General features: G+C 46.0%; 1 protein-coding gene across 4 annotated transcripts in view; it reads right to left on the minus strand.

The window, feature by feature from the left end:
• The window catches only part of SRGAP1 (SLIT-ROBO Rho GTPase activating protein 1), a 275,761-nt gene that overhangs the window by 218,784 nt on the left and 37,953 nt on the right, over positions 1-19,024 (minus strand). For 2 of the 4 annotated variants that reach the window (XM_084759988.1, XM_084759987.1), the window contains exon 1: positions 2,396-2,624. The exons of the other annotated variants lie outside the window; for them this stretch is intronic. In XM_084759988.1, coding sequence (XP_084616114.1) covers positions 2,396-2,609 — 214 coding nt within the window. In that variant the 5' untranslated portion in view covers positions 2,610-2,624. Of the gene's footprint in view, positions 1-2,395; positions 2,625-19,024 lie in introns of those variants that run through there. 4 annotated transcript variants of the gene reach the window in all.

Below are 19,024 nucleotides of genomic sequence, written 5' to 3' on the forward strand. Positions count from 1 at the left end.
CAGACAGGTGGCAAAAAAAAAAAAAAAAATTAATGGAGACCCCTTACCCTTCACCTGAACAATGACCGTGAAAGATAGAAAAAGAAGTCTTCCACTTTGGTGAAACTCTGTCTGAGTTCTAATGAAGGATTACAAGAGAGCCCTTTTTATTTTATTTATTTATTTATTTTTTTTTTTGAGAGCTAAATTTGCACCCTTCTCAATAAAACAACCAGTGCCACTACCACCTACAACCAAGGCAGCTTTCAGTCCTGCGGCTTCTCAATGTCATTAACACCCAAGCTTCTGAATAGCGCTGCAAGTTTCATAAAAGGCTGCTCATGCGATTCTGAAGGGAGCTTCTGCTCTGTGAATTACCTTTCCTCTCCGGGGCAAGTCCCACTTGGTTTTCCTTTATCTTTCTTATAAATGCTGCTTAAAAGGCTGGAGGCACCGGAGGTGAAGAGAGAGAGAGATGCATCTCCAGGTTGTTAATCAATACGGAATTTCTCCGGGCATCTGGGTGACCTTGGTGCTTCTCGCATTTGCACGGGTCTCCTTGGTGATGGTTGCTATGACTGCTCTGTGTCTCCAGCTAAAAAATCTCCAAAATGTGGATCAGTGCTTTTATTCTCTTGTCTCCTCTATTAGCTGCCTTTGCCTCACAGAGTTGATTTCACTATGAATGTAGCTCACTTTTAGTTTTTTTTTTTTTAATCACATTAGTTTACCTATAAACAGAATACTGCCTTAGCTCGTCTGGAAATTCTTTTATTTGGGGCAAACTTCAGGCAGTCCAGCCCATTTGGAATACCATTTACATTTTTACATTGCCTGGTTCTCTGAAAGCAGATTATTCATATGGAAGTTGGTCCTGGCTACTTTCCCCCTTCAAAAACCCACTCTTCCCTAAGAGAAACTAAACACGAACAGAGAAGACATGCAACCTGGCTGACTCTCTCTTCATGTGGCTCATGTGACAAGCTCGTGGCTTGTAGAATATTTTCAGAGGAACTTTTAAATGCATGAAAATGTTATAGTTTCCCCTTTACTGAAGCTGATATAAATCGACTTTTCACTCATTCTATATTTGGCAGCTATGCTTTCAAGTATCTGACTTATTACATGGTCAGGAGCCTTACAAAGGAAAAACGTTAAGTGTTGGGTAGACCAGAATTATAATACTAACTGTCCAATGAGCAGGAGAACTTCAGATGCAACACCCTAAAAGTCCTGGGGGCCCCTCCTGCCCCAGACTTAGTTAAAGAAAATGAAGAATTCAAATACATTAGAAAATGGATCTCGCCAGGCGTGGTGGCGCACGCCTTTAATCCCAGCACCCGGGAGGCAGAGGCAGGCGGATCGCTGTAAGTTTGAGGCCAGCCTGGTCTACAAAGTGAGTCCAGGACAGTCAAGGCTACACAGAGAAACCCTATCTCGAAAAACCAAAACAAAGTTTTAAAAATTAGAAAATAGATCTTTTCCTAATTATATAGATCCGGAGATAGCAAGGGAGGGACTGTTAGAAACTGTAGAGCTTTCCTTTAGTGGTTCTATTCCGGGGACAAGAAATGGCTCGGGAATAATTACCAAAACTGAATCCGGTGAAGGAAGGTGTGCCTAAGGTGACTGGGGGCAGGGCTGTTGACGTATAAGTTAGAAGTAAATAAATGTGAATTCCATGTTGTTCTACCTAAGATGGCGCTAAGAACTCATGGTTTTAGAAACAATAACATCTATTAGGTTCTGGTGTTGGATACGGGAGCTTATTCCTCTGTTCCTGTTCTAAACAGTTTACTTAGCTGTGAGTTAATGAATTAATTGGGGTCGATAAAACAAATAAGAACGAATGCATAAACAGAATTCACCTATATGTTCAAGCAAAAGGCTGCTGAGCATCCATTACACCCAGCCACTAGCGCTGAGCCTTGGGAGCAAAAAGCCCTTGAGAGCTGGCTTCAGCAGCCCTAAAGTAGGAAACATAGCACCACAGACAGTGTGAGGAGGCACACACTGAGGTGTAAAACCGTGTAGATTGTCTTTACAGAGAGAGAGAGAGAGAGAGAGAGAGAGAGAGAGAGAGAGAGAGAAGCGGTGGCTATGGCAACAGCTGGATGAGAACAGCATCATCATCTGGACCCCAAGTTATGACAACTGAAAAATACTTCTCAAACAAACTCTACCCTCATGGTGCCTACAGTCTAGCCCGGAAGACAGACTGGGGCGGGGGGCGGGGGGGGGGGAGAAAGGGGGGCAGTGGGTGGGGGAAGCAAACCTCAAACTATGGTTTAAAAAAAATGGATCCTCTCTGCACTTTTGTAACAAACAAACAAAGGAAGCAAAGGGTAAAGGTAATAAGAGTCAATCTCCTGTAAAATTAGCCTGCCAAATTGCTATAAAATTTCCAAATGCTTACCTCCCAAGCTCAGACTTATGTCATAAAGGGACACTGTTAAGTTGGCTTTCATTGTAATCGGGACACAAGCTGGGTTCACTGGGGAAGGCGGGACCTCGCCTGAGGAATAGCTGGCTGCCTTCAGCTTGGCTTTGAGGGTGTGTCTGTAGGAAGTTATCTCGATTGGTAACAGATGGCCACACCCACAGAGGGCTCCCACTGTGGGCGGAGCCATCCCTAGGCAAGTAGGCCTGGGCTGCTCAAGGAAGCTTGCAGAAAGCAAAGAAGAGAGAGCGTGAGGGCGCGCAAAACGAGTTAGCAGGGTTCTCCATGATTTCTGCTTCGAGTTCCTGCCATGGGCGGGTGGTAGACTGTAACACGAAAGCTGAAGAAACCCTTCCCTCTCAAAGTCGCTTGGGTTCCTGTGTTTGCCATAGCAACAGAGAAACAAACTAGACCAGCCAGCAGCACGCTTTGCACTCAGCAGACAAGTAGGGCAGGTGCTAAAACTCAAGTAAGTAGGTTATAGTCACAGAGGAGGAATCTTTCAGCACACGGGGGAGAAAAACTTACCAGGAAAACATACTCAAGGGCGAAGGGGCAGCGTTCCAGGCATATAAGGCAGAGGCGGCAACACTAAGATTTCCACACATTTGCATCACGAGGGAGGAAGATAGCAGACCAAGGAGAATCGGCACCCCCATCCCCGCACCCTACCCCCAATCTGGTGAGATTTCATGGAGAAAAAAAAAAGGGGGGACGCAGTTAATTCTCCTACAGGGTAGTTAAGATAGTGTTACAAGCAACAACTGGCTCGCACGAGTAAATTTAATCCTCCCAGGCAGCGGCCCTGTCTGTTCTAGACGCCCTCCCGTTACTTAATAACAGCCCCAAGGTGCAACTGGAAAGGGTAGTGATGTATCTTGAGAACGTGTGCTTGTGCACAGCCATCCAGCCTTCCCTTACAGCACAGCGCCACACGATACCATTCATTTACCGCTGGTGACTGTCCTAGGTCACTAAGCACAGCACAGAGCACAGCTCCCAGACAGAGTTCAGCCGTCCCTGCTGTTTGAGGCGGCCGCTGGAGGAAGAGAGCCCTGAAGATGCAACACGGCTCATATCCAAAAGCAAGCCCTACTGACCACCATCCATCCATCACCGCCCCCCCCCCCCACCAATTCCCAGCCGGGCACATTACCCACTATCTCATCAACATCGTCTCCAACCTATATACAGGTGGGGAAAACTGAGCTAATTACAGGGCTCCGGGGCAGAATGACAGTGGGAAGTCAACAGGGCAGGGTGTTTCCTCTCCTGATCCTACCTCGGTTAGCCCTAAAATTAGAAGCCAGTCATTTAGGGTTATTGATAGACATGGTTCGTCCTCGTGAGAGGAAACCAGAACTAGGCGGGACTGTTTTGGCAGGCTTCGAAAACATTTAGCGCCTCTCAGAAATATGATCGGGGAGCTGCTTAAATATTTTAGAGGCCTGGATGGTGGCCGGGGTTCACGGGCAGTGTGACTCCTGGGGCTGCAGAAGAAGCATTGAAAAGCTCAGAGAGGGAGAAGTGGGCTGAGGAGTGTCAAGGAGCCGAACTTAACTTAGCAGCTGTAGAGCTGGCAGCCGCTGCCTCAGGTGAAGTCTGCGGGGAGAACAGTGTAGGGTAAAGAAGGCTACACAAAGCCACACCCCCAGCACATGCAGGGCACAGTGCACTCCCGGGTACCAGTGGGCATGGTAGATTTGAAGCTAAGGCTTCCCAGCAGCTCTGCAAAAACCATGATTTATGAAGAAAGCTTGAGATTATTAAGTTGTTTTTTTCCCCCACCTTCCACTTCAAGTGTGTGGCGTGTGTAGCCGAGTGTGCTTTCTGAGACCTGTCCATCACCACTGCATGCAAACGCTTCCATATCACCACTCTGTAGCTGTTGGGATAAATGTCGGGGTGGGGGGTGGGAGGGGTAGGAGAGGAGGTGTGACGGGGGTGGGGGTGGGGTGGGTTCCCGCTCTTAAACATCAGACAGGGAAGAATTCCTCCAAAACACACAGTCCCTTAAACACAAAGCTACATTCATTTTTACTGCTCAATGTGAAGAGTAAAAACACAAGAGGGAATTAAGAGGATGGCATTCACAAACACGGCCACCAAACCTCTCCACCCGTATCTGCTTCCACTGTGCTCCATAACTGCTACTGTGTCTCACAGATGGGATTAAAACAGAATGGCAAAAAAAAAAAAGTTCCCTCTAACCAGCCCATGTCACGATACCGCCAGTGTTTCACAAGGCCCAGGCCTGCTTGTCCCAGGGACAGACACATTCAAGCAAGAGATGCTCACAAATTCAAGATGGGGCAGAGACACTGTGATAGGAATGGCTGCAGCGTTGCCATCTTTGCTTCCTATTCCTGCAGAGCTAAGGAAAATACCACAGGAGCTTATATATCAGTAATGGTGCAGGAGGGGCACACCCAGGGCAGAAGACACGCCATATTTAGTCAAAATAATTGGGCTGCCAAAGAGATCCAGAAGTGTAGGAAGGCTGTTTGAAGTTACAGTCCTGTCTGGATAGCCATCCTGAGCTCCGTGTTAGGTGCAGGACGCCCTCTCCCCATCAAGGCCCTTAAAAAACAGTAAGACCCTAGGCCTAAAGCCTGAACTGTGAGGGGCTTTTATATACTTCAAAGCACTTCAATCATTTTTTAAATTTTGTTAATTTATTCATATTACATCTCAATTGTTATCCCATTCCTTGTATCCTCCCATTCCTCCCTCCCTCCCATTTTTCCCTTACTCCCCTCCCCTATGACTGTGACTGAAGGGGACTTCCTCCCCCTGTATATGCTCATAGGGTATCAAGTCTCTTCTTGGTAGCCTGCTATCCTTCCTCCGAGTGCCACCAGGCCTCCCCATCCAGGGGACGTGGTCAAATATGGGGCACCAGAGTTCATGTGAAAGTCAGACCCCATTCTCCACTCAACTGTGGAGAATGTCCTGTCCATTGGCTAGATCTGGGTAGGGGTTCGAAGTTTACTGCACATATTGTCCTTGGCTGGTGCCATAGTTTGAGCAGGACCCCTGGGCCCAGATCTGCCCATCATAATGTTCTTGTAGGTTTCTAGGACCCTCTGGATCCTTCTATTTCCCCATTCTCCCATGCTTCTCTCACCTAGAGACCCAATAGGAGGTCCTCCCCTCTGTCCCACTTTCCTGATAAGTGAAGACTTTCATGGGATATATCCCTTGGGCTAGTGTCCAGATATAAGTGAGTATATACCATTTGACTCCTTCTGCTTCTGGGTTAACTCACTCATTATGATCATTTCTAGTTCAATCCATTTGTCCACAAATTTTGGGAATTCCTTGTTTTTAATAGCTGAGTAGTATTCCATAGTGTAAATGTACCACAGTTTCTTTATCCATTCTTCTACACTTCAATCATTTTTTATTGATGTCAATAAACACACAAACATATACTTTGAGGTTCCATTAAGTTTCCTACTGTAAAGGTGTATAGTCCAAAAAGAGAATGAAATAATAGGACAGCCGTGTGACAGAATACAAGAGTAGACTGTGAGAATAATTTGACTCCTGTCTGCTCATAATGATAGGCAATTCTAAAAATGAAATTAGGAAGATAATCCCATGCATAACATTATGAAGCAGGAAGGCCAGGATACCCAGGGGAGGCGTCTGCAGAAGCGCCCTCGGGTAACAGCCCTAAAGCCTCTGCTGAAAACAGGCAAGGCAAGATGAACAGAAAGGGTACTTATCCTAGTATGCTCTCTGCTGTTGGCAAAAAGATGCTACCAAACCCAACCTGGGGAAGAAGGGATTCACTTCCTCTTACAGCTCACAGGCCATCACGACAGGAACTCAGGACAGTAGCTCAAGGCAGGAACCTTACAGCAGGACATAAGCAGAGACCATGGAGGAACACTGCTTAGTGGCTTGTTCTCCATGGCTTCGTCAGCTTGTTTTATATGCAGCCCAGGACCACCTGCTCAGAGGTGGCACCAGTGGACCGAACCCTCCTGCACCCGTCACTATGTAAGAAATGCCCTCGAGGCCTGACCACAGCTGGATCGCACGGAGACATCGTTCTCAACTGAGGTTCCTTCCTTGCTGATGACTCTCGCTTGCATCAAGCTGACATAAAGGCAACCAGTACAGGCTTCTTCAGGATTCAGAACAGGACATCATTAATAAAACGAACTGGCAAGGAACCTGTACCCAGAATTTCTAAGGAACTCTTACAACTCTAAATAAGTACAGATATATTAGCTTTAAATACGCATAATCGAAGAGAAATTTTTCCTTATAAGTTACACAGATGACCAATAAACACACAAAATGATGAAAAGATGTCTAACAGAACTTCCCGTCACAGAAATGCCACGCGAACAATGAGATGCCAGGCCACGCTCATGTGGAAGGCTAAATAAAAAGGCACATTATAACAAGTGCTAGTGAGAATGCAGAGACCTCAGAGCACACGTACTGTAGCTGAAAACATGAGATTGTGTGCAGACAAACTGCGTGGCAACCCTAAAAAAAATCCGACGCAGAATTCCCATCTAACTCAGAAACTCTACTTCATCACTGATGTTTGAGAGAACTGAAAAATGGCTCCCTAGGTACATTTGTACAAAAATGTCCGCCAACTGGTAGATAAACAAACCGTGGGCTATGTATACAATGGGCCACCATTCAGCCATAAAAAGCAAAGAAGCAAGCACCAATTCACCACACCACATGGACAGGACAGGACAGATAAAGTGACAGAATAAAGCCAATCATAAGAGACCACAGGCATACGATCCCACAAAGGAAATGCCCGGCTTTGTGGGTTTCATTGTTTTATTTTGTTTTCTTTTCCTTTGCTTTTCCTTCTCTCATTTTTTTTTTCTGGGCGTAGAGGTTATCTGCTGTTGATAGAGTTGAAACTGTCAGTGTTTCCTCACTGTTCCTTCTGTGCACTCAAGGCCGCCAGCTAGCGCTCTTCCATGGGTCTGGTGAAGTCTAACCTTTTCGATGACAGAGCACTGCCCAGATGGCTCGGGCTTGCCTCCACAAACACCTGTTGTTGCATCTCACCACGCTGCAGCTCCACCAGAGCACTGGGGGGCTTAGGGAGGGATGCCCCAAGGGCCTGACCCTCAGCCCGCGGCTCCAACCCACTGAGGCTTCAAGTCTTCCCGTGTTGCCCTCCCTGCCTGCTGCTGAGTCCTGTCTGCTCACAGGATGACTTATTGCAACCATGTCGTCCTCCTTTCTCGTGTCCCGACTCCTCCGTCATTCTGTGAGGTAAAACCCGACTTAGGACATTTGCTGCTGATGTACAGCTGTGTACATGGAGGCTGTGGGGCAACCGTCCGCCCCTACTCTGAAGTGCATAAGCGCTGGTGTCCAGTCCAGGCTTTTTGCCACTGATGCCAGTTAAGAGAGACAGGCCATGTAATCCCTGCACTGGCAAACTCTCTGCCTGGGGCTCACCAGGTAATTTGTTAAAACACCTCTAAGATGGTGACGGCCATCAACAGATTGCTTGTCTAGCATGCACAATGCCTTGGATGTGACCCCGGCACTTGCTGAGGTGCGGTGGTGCATACCTGTAATCCCAGCCCCGGGATGTAGAGGCTGGAAGAAAAGGAGTTAAGGCTATCCTTGGCTATGCAGCAGAGCGGAGGCAGCCTGGGCTAAATAACACCTTATCCTAAGGTTGAGAAGGAGATCAAAAGAGAGAGGTTGAGATCCTAGTCACCAGATAACCTGGACACACGGAGGGGGCCACCATCCCTTTCTGTGACCGAAGCCGAATCTAACACATGATGATTTCTTTTATAACTGCATATAGTGTACCTCAGCAGTCTTTTAGACAGCCCTATGGTAAGATATAAACACTATCAAAATGGTCATTAAAATTCAGGAGCATGGCCCCAAGCATGGTCTACATCTATTTCTAGCTAAGGCACTATAGCTAGTCCATAATTTCTATAACCTAATGTATTAGAATATGGTTTTCAAGGAACTGACAGTACTGTTTGCTTTAGCAGTGGTTCTCAACCTTCCTAATGCTGCAATCCTTTAATATGGCTCCTCATTTTGTGGTGGCCCCAACCATAAAATTCTTTTAATTGCTACTTCATAGCTATAACTTTGCTACTCTTATCAATCATAATACAAATGTCTGATGGTCAGGGTATCTAATAGGCAACACCTGTGAAAGAGTCACTAGCCCTGAAAAGGGGTCATGACCCACAAGTTGAGAACCGCTGCTGTAGTTGGGGACATAGCAGAAATCAATGGTACAGGAAATGTGTCGCTCACTCTACACCATAATGCCTTTCAGATTTTGGGCTCTCGGCCGTATTACTTTGTTAAATATATTTTTCCCAAACTGCATAATTTGAGGGAAAGTCACCCAGGCAGATGAGAAGATGGTCAAGGGCACCCCATGCGGTTTCTCCTCTTGAGCTGTAGATTTTGATTTTGATCACTTGCGTCCCAGGTCTCAGAGACGATGCCTCAGTGCCTGCCAGCACGCCCACATTCCAGCCAATGAGGAGAGAGGGAGAGAAGAGGGTGACAGAAGGAAGGGCCCACATTGCTGGAGGACACAGCAGGAGAGTTACGCATCTCATTTCTAGTCATACCGTAGTGGTCAAACCTGAGCTACAAGACAACTGGCAAGGGAGCCTGGGAAATGTGGCGCAGAAAAAGATGTGCTTCTAGCTACAGCAATGTCTGGGGAGTGGTAGCTGGTAACACTAAAGGAACCAGGCACATGGGCGTTGGCGCACAACCCCTGACACAAGGATTCATACAAAATCTAGAGGAGGAGTTATCTCTGGAAGGAGGAGCAGAAAAGCGATGCAGGATGTGGTGTGATGAAACACCTGTGCGGTTAGCCAGGTGAGTCCAACATGGGCTCAGCTTTTACACTGTCATTCCTAATATATGTGCACCTGAGTGCACACACGCACATGCACACACACCCACACACAGATGCAAATATTCACATACACATACATTCAGACAGAAACACACACAAATATACAAACACACACACACACACACACACACACACACGTACATATATATCAAGTATATTTCAGTTTTAAAATCTGTTGTTAAAACCTGGGTTTAAGTGCCTAGGGATCACTATATGATTCTTTCTACTTTTTGCATGATCAGCTCTTCCCACATACATTTATTCATGATTTTACCTTACTATCCTTTCAGGCACACAGTGTTTATTAAAATCCTATGTTAAAAAAAAAAAAACCATTGTCCTGATAGCTGGACCTAGTGGCACGTAATCTGTAAATCTGGCAGAAAAGGTGGACTATGGCAGACTGGGAGTTCGAGGTCATCCTGAGCCATGTGAGACGTTGTCTCAGATAATAAGTAACATAGAAATGATTGGCCTGAGTGCCGTGCTACACCACAGTGAGAAATCAAAGGCCATGTTTAAAATCAGATTGGGAGATCAGGTCTAACATAAGACAGACACAGAAGTGACAGACAGAATAAGAATGAGTGACAGAATCCAGAGAAAGAAACTGGTGTGGCTTAGGAGGAGAAGGGGGCTGCCACACCCCTAGGAAATGAACAAAGGCGACAGACAGTAAGCAATTCAAGGTCTTCGTAAACAGGCAAACTAACTTGCAGCGATTGGATTTGTCACAGGGTCTTGGTGTAGCTGTGGGCTTGTTTCAAAGCTTAGGGCCAAGTTAAACGCAAACAAAAAGAAGCCATGGCTCTGTTTTACCCCCCTTTAAGGCCAAATCGAGTTCGTCCTTTTACGGAAGGAGCTTCTTCAACAAGCGCAGAGGGCAGTGACCGTGGGTGTCGGTGTGCAGCCTGCTTCCCTGCGGCAAATCTTTCTGGAACTTCATGCTGTGCAGCCGGGGACAGGCTGCGTCACCTCCTGGCACTTCTGCTTCCTCATCTCTAGAAAAGGGATCCCAGCCGGGTCCTTCAAGGGTTAAGACTGACCTTGGAACAGTGCCCGGAACACAGTAAACATTCAGTACAGTCGCTGGTGCTATCTGCCTCTTCCACAGCTCTTTAAAACTGAGCCCAGTTATTTCCTGTCCCTTAGAATTCACCGTGGGCTGGTGATGGTTTCAGACCTGACTTCTGATATTTTGGGGCTATTTCTTGACTTTTCAAAAACTAGAAAAGCCAGCCAAGGTAGGTTTGCAAGCTAATTCTGGTGAGCTACCAACCCATGACTTAATATATTTTTTTAAAGATTTGTTTTTAATTATGTGTGTGTTTCTGTGTGGCAGTGCGCACCCTTGAGTAAATGGTTACGTATACTTGAGTACCAAAGGAGCCGGAGCTGTCAGAACCCCTGGAGCTGGAGTTGGTTCTTAGGCAGGGTGCAGGGACTTGAACTCAGGCCCTCCGCAAGAGCAGTGTGTACCTTTAACCACTGAGCTATAGTTTCCATGTTTCAGCCTTTTTTAAAAAGAAGACAGCTTTAAGTGACTTCTTGTGTGACAGAAAGTGGTTCAGCTAAGTTACAAATCAAAATACTTGTAATGCACCTAAGCTTGATTAGTCCTCATATGGGGGTCTGTTCCTTTAAGATAATTTCCAAGTTTTTTCAGGTTCTTTCTTCTACCCACTGAAGCCAGAGTCCAGCCTTCTTCCCCGGGGCAGTTGAGCATCCAAGCTGTGCAGCGCTTAACAAAGCAGGAAGCGCTGGCCCAAGTGATGCCAAGCATACACAGTGTAGGGTTAGGGGAGGCAGGTGTGAACAGGAGCGAGCAGGAAGAAAAGATGCTGTGCACGGACAAAGCGAGGAGGGCTTGCTCAGCCTTCAAGCACAAGGACAGGTCCACTGCACAGGGCAGCAAGCTGTGGAACAGACAGAACTGGAATGTACTCTGTGGGCTGCAGTGAGCCCAGACAGTAGGACCCAGCAAAAGGGAGCTTAGGAGTTTGGGGAGCTGGGGAAAATGAACTTGTACAGTGGCTCTTTATTTTTCTAATCAGCTTTCCACTGTTGAAGTTATTTGTTCTAGGGCCCCTCATCTCTCAGTATGGAAAAACAACAGACCATACAAGGAGTTGTGCTTCTTTTTGTTTTTCGATACAGGGTTTCTCTGTGTAGCCTTGGCTGGCCTGGACCCGCTTTGTAAACCAGGCTGGCCTCGAACTCACAGCGATCCACCTGCCTCTGCCTCCTGAGTGCTGGGATTAAAGGCGTGCGCTACCACGCCTGGCTTAGGAGTTGTGCTTCTGAGGAGCAACAGTGACATTTCTTCAAGGCAAAGGCCTTGACTGTATTCATCCTGGAGTTCTTAGCACCCAGGACAGTAACTAATAAGACAGTGTTTTTAAGTTGTTTGGCAAATAAATGACAGGACAGTCCCATAGCCATAGTCCAAATCAGGAGACTAAGACTGTCTTCTGATTTTAAGAAAAGGTTCACAGAGGTGGCTTGGGGGGGCGGGGGTAGGAGAGGGGGGTGTCACATCTATAAACACCAATAAACAGTGCTGGTCACCTCTACCACTAAGTCCTCTGCCTAGAGCCTCTGTCTTGCTATGCATGACAACTTTTCAGGTATGACTTCAAAATTACAAATAATAACTTCTTTGTAATTTAATTTTAACTTAAATAAAAAAGATGTGAAAAAGATGAGGTGCTGCCTCATTTACAAGCACAAAGTGTCGAGCCGGGTGTGGTGGCGCACACCTTTAATCCCAGCACTCGGGAGGCAGAGGCAGGCAGATTGCTGTGAGTTCAAGGGCCAGCCTGGTCTACAAATCGAGTCCACGACAGCCAAGGCTACACAGAGAGACCCTGTCTCAAAAAAACACAAAAACAAAACAAACAAGTACAAAGCGTCTATGTCATTTATTTGCCACCAGGAGGGAAGAGGTTCCGCAGGAGACAATGGAGGCATCCTTTGGTGCATCATTTCAGACCATCATTTATTGAACATCTCACCCTCCCCCCACCCCTCCCATCTCCTAGCTTCTGCTGAGAGCTGGGAGCGCGCTGTGCTGAGACATCAGACGTCCTCTGTCACTAACACCATCTCTGCACTGAGTTCTGTGACTCACATTTATTAATGAGTTTTTCCAAAGTCTGACATACCAGAACAAAGATATTTTAGATGTATTATATAAGAAGTCACCTCACAGCTCCTTACTGGGACTGTCATCAGCACATAGAGTATAGATATTAATAAAAGCCATGCGCACATCCCAACAAAGTTAATGGGTAATGTCTAATGTCACCAGGGGGTGGCAGCTGCTAAATGTCATCCATTTTTCCAGTGAAAGAGGAAGGAAAAGAAACACTGCAAATGTCTTCTAATAACCACTACACTGGCTCACTATGAAGGAAGAAAAGTCAAGCAAGACTTCTTTTGCACTTTTTTTTGTCAGAAAGTGAGTGGACTCAAACTATTTGTTTTCTTTCTGTTTAAAATAAAAAACAGTGGCACTATATGTTTTTCAAAAGAAAATCTCCAAACAGTATTAATAGCAAAGAGGTTAACTAAAACAACATTACTACATATTCACTATTTTATGGTGGTGGCTGTGGGTCTTGGTTCACAGCTCTTTCTAGCTGCAGTCCATATGGGGCTTTGGTAAATCCTTTACTGCATTGCCCATGTGATGGGAACCCCTCCTCCGCCCCGCCCCACCCCCTAACATTCTCAGCAGTATGGCTCAGAACCCAGAATTTGAGAAGTTTCTCCCTGTACAACAGAGACTGAAGCGTCCAATAAAGCTTCGTTCATCTGTCGGAATTACATTTTTAAGTCATCGGAAGGGGAAACAGTAAAATGTTCAAGGAAACATTCTCACGTAAAGTAACAGTATTTCTGTTTCAGAGTGAGCAGGGGCGTGGGGGGGGGGGGGACTGGGCAGATGGCTCAGTGGTTAAGAGCGCCTGCTGCTCTTTCAAAGGCCTGGCGTTCAGTTCCCTACCACCCAGTTGGTAGTTCACAAGCATCCATCCATAACTCTAGTTTCAGGACACCTAACACTCTCTTCTGACCTCTCCTGGCACCAAGCCTGGCCCACATTCCATATAAGCAGCTAAAACATTCACACATAAAGTAAAATATACAAATCTAACAAAAAAAAAATGTTAAGTTACTGGGCACAGGATGCCTAATATCTTATAAATAAGAGCACTTAGGCCAACTGTCATGTGACCACATTGTGTTAGATGCCATAGCTAAGAAGGCACTGTTGGTCTCTACATTTCTGAATGAATTAAAAGGTTCGCAGGCAGCTTCCTTCCCAGTGCAGGAAATCCCTGCTGTAGTTCCCCGGTAAGCATGCGTCATAGGCGCTGAGCCTCTGCATCTGTGCCCTGGGAAAGACCAGCTTTAGCAGTATGTCACAGGAAGTTCTTCCTCCTCCACCCCACCCCCATCGAGTGTGCGGAGCAAGCTTTGGCTGGACAGGAGATTGGCATAAATCGAGCTCTGGACTCCTTATCACACGGAGGCAGCTGGGCTAAGAGTGGGAGCCCCCCGCCCCCCCACACTCAAGCCTCTTCGTTTCCTGAATGTTTGAGACACAGTCAAGCTTCAAGTGCATGGAACTTTTGTGTCATCATTTTCTCTGATTTCTATATTAATATCTTAAAGTACCCTTGGGGAAAAAAATGAACTTTCCTCCCTCAAAATCCAAACACTAGCCAAACTGAAATCCCCAGAAGATCTGTGTTTGGTAACTATGTCCTCAAATTAAGCCTCTGAACCCAGACACCTGAAAATACAATTGAGTAAAATCTATTGCAGAAACTGCCCCCCACCCACACACACACACACAAAAAAACAGGGTTTCTCTGTGTAGTCCTGGCTGTCCTCGACTCACTTTGTACACTAGGCTGGCCTCAAACACAGTGATCCGCCTGCCTCTCCCTCCCCGAGTGCTGGGATTAAAGGCACGTGCCATGGCGCCAGCTTGCAGAAGGATTTTATGAAGTGGTGAAGCATCACAATTTTAATAGGACTGTGGGGAGCCCTGCTACTTAAGACACACTCGAAATAGTACACAAGGGAAACTAAGGGTGCTACCGAAGGGATTCTTGACGGTATGTAAGAGTCACTGCGTAAACAGAAGGTTCTGGGTTCCTTTCAAGAAAGCATGTTTACCTGTCATTGACTGTGCACAGATTCCATTGATAAAATAAAAAACATCCCTTTGTTCTGAGCAAGCAAGCAGAAGTAGAGATATAGAGATCAACACCGAAATGCCCAAATGGTGTTGTCCTAACTGACGCTGCAGGGCCAAAGCTTCTCTTACAGTCATCGCCCTACGTTTGTCAGCAGAGTCTTAAGCTAGCACACACAGTGGCCTCATTCCCAAAGGAAAGCCAATGTCTTAACACTTATTGCTATTGAAAGTGACACTGAATAGCATATATGCTCTATCGCAACATGCTATAGCAACAGCAAGAAACTCTGGAATCCATTTTGAAACAGAAAGCCAAAACCGGGGCATGACACAAGACCTCAAAAAACAAGCATTCAGGAGGCTGAGGCAGAAGTATCACCTATGAGTTTAAGCCTGATCTACAAAGTAAGGGTCTCACTCTTCAAACTTGACTGGAACTGTATTTAAAATGAATGAACAAACAAACAAATGAACAAATTCAAAACATCTGACATTGACAAATGGACAAGTCAAGTGTGTCATTTACATCTGAAAGGATTGTCAGTAGCAGCCTTGTGCTTTCCTTTCCAATATTAAGACACCCTCCCTTTTTCAATTGTTTACTTAGTTTTTATGTGTATGCGTGCTTTGCCTGCATGTATGCATAAGCACTGCTCAGAGGTCAGTAGAGGCCATTGGATGTCCTGAAAATGGAGTTACAGACAGCCATGAGCTGCCATGTAGGTGCTGAGAACCAAATAAATCCCAGGTTCTTCACTAAAGAGCAGCCAGTGCTCTTACCCGCTCCGAGCCATGTCTTTAACCCCTATACACCAACTATGAGAGAGGTAGGGCCAAGAGCTCAGCCTACAGTCCAGAATACTGACACTCACAAAGGGTGTTCCGAAGAGCTCCTGGACTGTGGTATTGGACACAGAATTCTGTGATCAAACAACAATCTGAGAATCAAATCCATGAAGGAGTAGTTTCTCTATGAATTCGGTTATAGAGCTAAGTGTATTTGACTGTAGACACTCCCACTAAAGTAATTCCAAATTGGCACCAGAGTCCGTACTTTTAGGAAGATCCTGGGGCATGCTGCTTTAGACAAGATCACGAAACAGAAGCTTACATGTGGGTCAGCCCTTATCTACACACGCACACTCCTGCTTGCCACACACGGAGTCCTAAACAAAAAATTTAACCAGCGCTGGGCATTTGGAAATTTCACGTAAACATCTTGGCTCCACAAACACTCCACTCTTACAGTTGTAACTAGAATAGTCTTAGCAATAGACTCAGATCCCTTGGATGCCACGCTGGCCTTCCCACGTCACAATCTCACACCCGCAGGGTGCTTTATGTGTGAGCATTATCTGTTTGCTTCTTTTGAAATTTTGTGTCCAGGACAGGAAACTCAAATAATCACATACCTGTCCCCCTGAGCTGGCAAGTATAGCTGTGTGTCTTTTATTTTTTTTTTAGTTGTATATGAGTGCTTTATCTGCTGAAGAAGGCATCAGATCACATTATAGATGGCTGTGAGCCACCACGTAGTTGCTGGGAATTGAACTCAGGACCTCTGGAAAAGCAGGCGGTGCTCTTAACCACTGAGCCATCTCTCCAGCCCCAACAGCGGCGTGCCTTGTGATGTGCTTCCTCCCCTCGTTTGGTGCTCAGAATCTACATGTCGCTTCCTACTCTCTCGGCCAATAATTCAACTACAATAGTCTGTGATATGTTTTGTGTACTATAAATAGACACTGTGCATGGGTATTATTTGAGCTATCATTGAATTATTAGTTGATTATTATTAAGAAGAACGGCTAGACGAGTACTTATTGTGTTCCAGGAACTGGGCCTTATACAAGGCTAACTATCACTTGACCTCTATAGCAACTCAGGATCGTGTGCCCCATTTCCCTTAAGGATGAGAAAAGACAGGCTCACAGATGTGACATCATGACTGTGTGATGAAGGACACAGTCTAAACTGTTACAGCACTCTGAGGCATAAGTCTGATGAAAACAAAGCCTGGTTGGGCTGCAGAAACCGCTACGCAAGCAAACATGAGGGCCTGAGCTCTGGTCTGTAGAACGCGTGCAAAATGCCAGGTATAGCACTGTGTTCCTAGAGCCCCCAGTGCTGGGAGGCGGACGCAGCTAGGGTTTGGGGGCTTACTGGCTGGCCAGCCTAGCTGAGCTGGCAAGTTCCAGGTTCAGGGAGAGACCTTATCTCACAAAAATAAGATGGAGAAACAGCGGAGGCAAACATGCGGCTGAAATGGTCAGATTTAGCTAACTGCTACTACTAGCACAGAGCCCAAAGTTCGCTAGTCCAATCAACCACACTTGCTGTACATCACAAAATAAATTTTCTCTGAAGGCTTGATAACTTCCCTATGGGATAAGTTACTGATCACAAACAGGCAAAGAGAAGGCTCTAGTCTTTGCCTGAACGCTGGCTTTTTAAAATCACTCTATCCAAGAAGATCTTTAAAAATCAGAAAATGCTAGAAAACAGCAAGTACACAATGAATGTTTACCTTAATGAACAAATGGCTGTTTCCTAACGTGCAAGAGAGCCCACAATAATGCCAGGTGTATTTGCAGTCACAACATGCAGGACAATGGCTACTAAAATGTTCAGACCCAAAAACAGTATAATGCTGCAGACAGGTATGCGGGCCCCTAAGTCTCACAGTGGGCAACTGTCCTAGCTAGGGGTGCTACTGCTGTGATGAGACACCAAAACCAAAACAACTTGGGGAGGAAAGGGTTTATTCAACTTACACTTCCACATCACACAAGCTCATCATCAAAGGAAGTCAGGACAGGAACTCAAGCAGGGCAGGAACCTGGAGGCAGGAACTTAGGCAGAAGGCGTGGAAGGGTGGCTGCTTACTGGCTTGCTCCCCATGGATTGATTGCTCAGCCTGCTTTCTTATAAAAACCCAGAATCAACAAAACAAAAACAAAACCCAGAATTACCAGCCCAGAGAGGCACCACCCACAATGGGCTATAACGTCCCACACCAATTACTAAAGAAAATGCCCCCAAGGGCTTGCCTGCAGCCTGATCTTACAAAGGCATCTTCTGAGTCCGGGCTCCCTCCACTCTGAGGATACTTTGTATCTTATAGTTTGTATCACGTTGACATAAAACTGGCCAGAACAACGCCTTTCATACAAGCCTCTTGGCCTCTTTAGGGTCAGGTTTCTCCTCCATAGAGTGAGGAGAATTACTAGCCATTCATAGTTAGGCATTTCCATCTGTCAGATTCTAGCTGTCAGATGACACTCAGTAAACCTTTCCAACTTGATGACGCGCACGGAGAAAGCTCAAAACATGAGAAACCATACCCAGCAGCGTTATTCTTTTCACAGAAGCCCTTGTTGCTTACTGGAGCACTAACACAGAAAAGTGCATTTCCGAACTGTCTTAGCCACAGATGCCCCCTCCTGTCTGCATCAATGCTCTAAGCCCTACCTATATGGTCAAGCCTGGGGTTCCTTATGATAATGCACACAGGACTATTCTCAGATCTCCAGTTTCCTTCTTCATTTACTTCAGCTTGAAACAGAGGCCCCAGTTAAGCTCAAAAGGATGCCCCATTTACTGTTGTTGAATATATGTCACGCATTTTCTAATATGCTAAGCAATGTCTGCCTTGGGGGGTGTACAGAAAACACCACGTTCGCGGTGAAAATATTGTTCACCGTGAATGGCTGGATTCACTCAGCAATAGCTGAGGTGGGTAGCAAAGAATCCCAAAGACTCTAATTTTATGCCAGGATTTCCTGTATTGCGCTTCAAAAATACCTGCCGCTGCACAACTGACGGCTCAGCTCCTCCTCAGATGGCATGCAATCAAGGAAAATAATGGGACGTGGCAAACAACTTCAAAGCCGCAGCACCACTTACCTTAATAATATATAATTGCCACAATTTCTTTTAGCACAGTGCTTTTAATTAAATGCGCTAAATTCTCAACCTACCAACTTATTTTCTACCACAGGCAGCCATTTTGCTCTTGGAATTGAAGTATGTAGATTGTGTCCCCCCCCTTTTTTTTTTAAAACCATGCCTCTCTTCACCCCGTTTCCTGGAATGCTGGTCCAGGGTTAGAGACAAGGTTGCTTTTTAAGTCCACCTTCAGAGAGAGTGAGCTGGAGGTTTACAGCATCGCAGGAGGAGCTTACTGAGGTTTTGTAAATCTAGTGCGACAGACTTTCCATATGGTGCACCCATAAGAGGCAGGAACGTGGGGGGGGGGGGGAGCAGGGTGAGAGCAGCATATTTAGTCCCACAAACATACAAGCATCTCAAAAGACATTCCTTTAAGGCCTCTCTGAGGGCCTGCAAACCCACCTGTCCATGAGGCTAAAGCAGAAGGATTACAAGTTAAAGGCCAGCCAGGGTGACTCAAATTATACATCTCAAAGAAAAAGGGGAAAGGAGGGCTGGGTCTTTGGCTCAGATAAGGAACTTGCCTCATGGGTGC

This window comes from Acomys minous (genome assembly GCF_964271855.1).
Source record: "Acomys minous genome assembly, chromosome: 15".
NCBI lineage: Eukaryota > Metazoa > Chordata > Mammalia > Rodentia > Muridae > Acomys > Acomys minous.